Source organism: Manihot esculenta, chromosome 13 (genome assembly GCF_001659605.2).
Source record: "Manihot esculenta cultivar AM560-2 chromosome 13, M.esculenta_v8, whole genome shotgun sequence".
NCBI lineage: Eukaryota > Viridiplantae > Streptophyta > Magnoliopsida > Malpighiales > Euphorbiaceae > Manihot > Manihot esculenta.
In genome coordinates this window covers 6213939-6217518 of record NC_035173.2, presented here as the reverse complement: position 1 = coordinate 6217518, position 3580 = coordinate 6213939, and the positions used below count along the sequence as shown (strand labels likewise).

The 3580-nt window shown below is 28.2% G+C and overlaps 1 protein-coding gene across 1 annotated transcript; it reads right to left on the bottom strand.

The window, feature by feature from the left end:
* Positions 1 to 457: 457 nt before the first annotated feature.
* LOC110629698 (dCTP pyrophosphatase 1) lies at positions 458 to 1982 on the bottom strand. The gene is made up of 2 exons (XM_021776788.2): positions 1629 to 1982; positions 458 to 1088 (listed from the first exon to the last, which is right to left on the bottom strand). Exons 1-2 carry the CDS (start codon positions 1749 to 1751, stop codon positions 816 to 818), a joined length of 396 nt encoding a protein of 131 aa, XP_021632480.1. The 5' UTR covers positions 1752 to 1982; the 3' UTR covers positions 458 to 815.
* Positions 1983 to 3580: the final 1598 nt, after the last annotated feature.

Here is a 3580-nt window from a genome sequence, read left to right as displayed (position 1 = left end):
TTAGTGATGGATTTAAATAAAATTTTCTAATAATCAATACATTCAAAAAAGAGTTCCACTAGTTGAATTTAAATCAAAATTTCTACTAACCAACATATAATCTTTGTCACTTTGCTATTTCACATATACTAAGAAAATATTTTTTTAATAATATCCATATTAAAATATTAAATATTAATAAATATTTTGAATAATTATTTTCAAAAATAACAATTAATAAAAAAATATTTTAGATATAAAATAAAATTATAATAGATAATATAATGTCATTATAATATAAAAAAATACTGTTAAAGGTATGATTAAATAATAAATTATGAAATGAATTGTCATTCCTTTAATTAATTTTTCGTTAAAATGACTCATATTACCAAAGAGCCTAAATTGTTAATATATATTTTTCAAAATGTAGCTAATTTATTAAAATAAATGTAATATTTGCTTTTAGATTTTGATTAATACCAAGACACAAAGTTTGTTCATTTTGGTCTATCTTCTTCATAATTCTTACAAAAAGATCACATCATATGTCAAAAGGGTTTTGAAAAAAACCAAGAATAAAAGCAAAAACAAAGCCACCCATACTAATTTCCATGCAGTCTGCTTACTCCTACACTTGCCTGCTACCTCTGCCACATGGAAAAGGAAAAAAAAAAAAAACTCTACTAAATACCTAAAACACTTGTCTATCTCCCAGACAAAGGCACAAACTGGACAAAAAGGCCCAAAAAGTCTTGAAGCCAAGGATGTGTTTCAGGGCAGCAGGCAAAAATAAAAAGGTTTCTCAGTCAACTGGTCTGATTCAGATCATCAGTTCAGAGTGTGTCATTGTCATTATTGCTGTTGTATTTCTTTGAAGAGCCTTTGCACATGCCTACTGGGTACTTGATTGCATTCAGTTCTACTTTTCTTAGAGCAGCTTTGCCCAAATCAATTCCACATATATCAGATAGCCTCACAAGATACAGCAGAACATCAGAGAGCTCTTCACCAAGATGAATTTTCTCTTCTTCTTTCCAGTCAGGGAGTCCCTTTGGCACCTCTCCTTTCCATTGAAATATCTCTGATAGTTCTCCAACTTCACCCACCTGTGAATCAAAATCAAAATCAAATAATCCAATCTGCTAAAAAAGAAAAAGACAAATCAAGAATCAACCCCCTTTTTGATTTGTGGGGCGTTTCACAATGACCAGAGAAAAAGCAAGAAAGTGTAAAAACTAAAAAAGTCGGTTTTCTTTTGATTGCTGTTGCAGAAAAAACAAAAATGATGATATATTAGCAAAGATGGTCTGGTTTTGACTAGAGATAAATAAAGGGGTGGTCGAAGACTTGGATAAATAGGAATTAAAAACCCTAACTTGAGATTGAAGAAACAAAAAGGCCCACTCGAAGTTTGGTACCAGAAGAATTAATTGAAAACAAAGAAATGATCAGTTGTATTCGTTTGGTCAAATAATGAAAATCGAATAGATAATGAAAGAAAAGCACAGCAATAATGGAGTAAATTCTATTATATGATCTTTTTCCTTCTTTTTCTGGGTGAGATAGAGAAAAGTTTTCATCAGAAATCAACCAAACAGTAACCCATAAGAGAATAAAGCAAAAATTTATTAGAAATATAAACGTACCAGAGCCAAAAGCAGGTTTCTGGGGCTGTGAAATCGATCCCAGTCCCTTTCCTGAGCAAACTCCGCCATTTTCTTCTTGAGAAGATCGAGAGAAACACTTTCTCCATCTGATACACCAGTCATCCTTATGTTTTGGAGAAAAGATTTGAGGAACAAAAGAATATTCTAAAGAAAACACTAAACAAAAGGGAAGAAAAAGAGACTGAGGCTGGCTATGGAGAGCAAACTGAGCACACACACATATATATATATGTGTGTATGTATAATAAAAGAGCAGATTGAGGGGGAGAGAGAGAAGAGGCCAAAAGACAAGAGATTGCTTTGGAAGAGAATTGAAATGTTTCTAATATGGAAAGGAGTGAATTCTCTCGTTGCTTTTCAAGGCATGCCAGAAAGGAAGCTACTGGCTATCGCCAGTCGGTCCGGGTCATAATGCACTGGACAAATGGACCTTCCCTGGACCTTTAACGGACACGTGTCAGTTATGCTTCGGTTCATGCCTCGATCCTTGGTAGCCTCGTGTCCTCCTGTGGACCACACTCCCCCCTCTTCTTCTCCGTTATTGGTTCATCTTATTATAAAAAATTCTACTTCTTTTTTCAGAGAAACGGAAAAAAAAAAATGGTCGTTTTTTTATCGCGAAAGCTGGGGCAGTGGCACAGTCCCAATCCGCCAGTGTCAGAGTGTCGCTCGGCACTGTGTCCGCCGCTCCTCCGTCCATGCCGTTCCAACACGCGCCTCTGCGCTCTCACAAACTTCCATACCTCCGAGTAGACGTGGCTATGTGCCAGTTTCGAGCCGGCTCCAGTTTAGAGTAAGCATTTGATTTATTTTTCGAATTAAATCGAAAACTGTTGAATTTAAGAGATTCAAAATTATTTTAATTTTTTAATAGTTTCAGTTTAATTTTAAAGCAGCTATAATTCACTTTTTATGATTTTTAATTAAATTTAAATTATAAATAAATAATTCAATTTTAATTTGAAAAAGATTTAAAAGTGAAAATTTTAAATAAAATAAATAGAAATAAATATAAAAAATTTAAAAGTAAAAAATTCAAATAAAATATAAAAAAATAAATATAAATCTTAAATATTATTAAATAAAATATTTAAAATATATTCATTTATATGATAAAAAATAAAATAATTTTACATATAATATAAAAAATAAAATAATATTACATTTAAATATAGAAAAATATTTTTACAAGTTAAAAATAAATTTTAACTTAATTATTTAATAATATATAAGTATAATTTTAAGTGATATAATTTTATAAAATCATTTATTTTTAAAAAAAATCGAATCGAAATCAAATAAAACTATAAATTTAAATCGATCGATTTTGATTCAATAAATCGATTCAGTTTCAACTAAGTTCACAAAAGAAAATACCATTTTTAAAATTAATTAATTAATTTAATTTCAAATTTAATCGATCTGGTTTATAATTTAAATTGGACTGTTGTTATGTTTAGGCTGAACCATAAAATTATATTCAAATAAAAAACGAAGTGAAGAATTTAAAAAAAAAGAATAAAATAAAATTCACAAAGATACAACAACTATTAAATTTAAGTTAAATTTATAATACCTTTTATTAGACTATTAATAATATATGAATTCATTAATTTCAAAAAAAAAAAGAATTCATTTACATAAATTATAAGATACTTCATGAATGCTATAATTATTTTAAATATGTAATATATTTTAAATTTGATTAAATATTATTTTAAATTATTTAAAATTAATTACTAATAAAATTTAATAGTATATCATTCTGTAAATAGCACATTTCATTAGAGAATAAATAACTCTCGAACATGTTTAATTTTACATTTTATAATTAATAGTTTATATATGAAATTTATTTTTATTTTAAAAATTTTAAACTTGACGTTCTAGTTGGATTTATTATTATGAATTAAATAGATTTGATTAATTTT

Excerpts from the sequence above, each read along its gene's own strand:
- LOC110629698 (XM_021776788.2), bottom strand. The coding sequence starts at position 1,751 with ATGACTGGTGTATCAGATGGAGAAAGTGTTTCTCTCGATCTTCTCAAG. Across the intron at positions 1,089-1,628 it reads GAAACCTGCTTTTGGCTCTG|GTGGGTGAAGTTGGAGAACT; the intron begins GTACGTTTATAT and ends TTTGATTCACAG.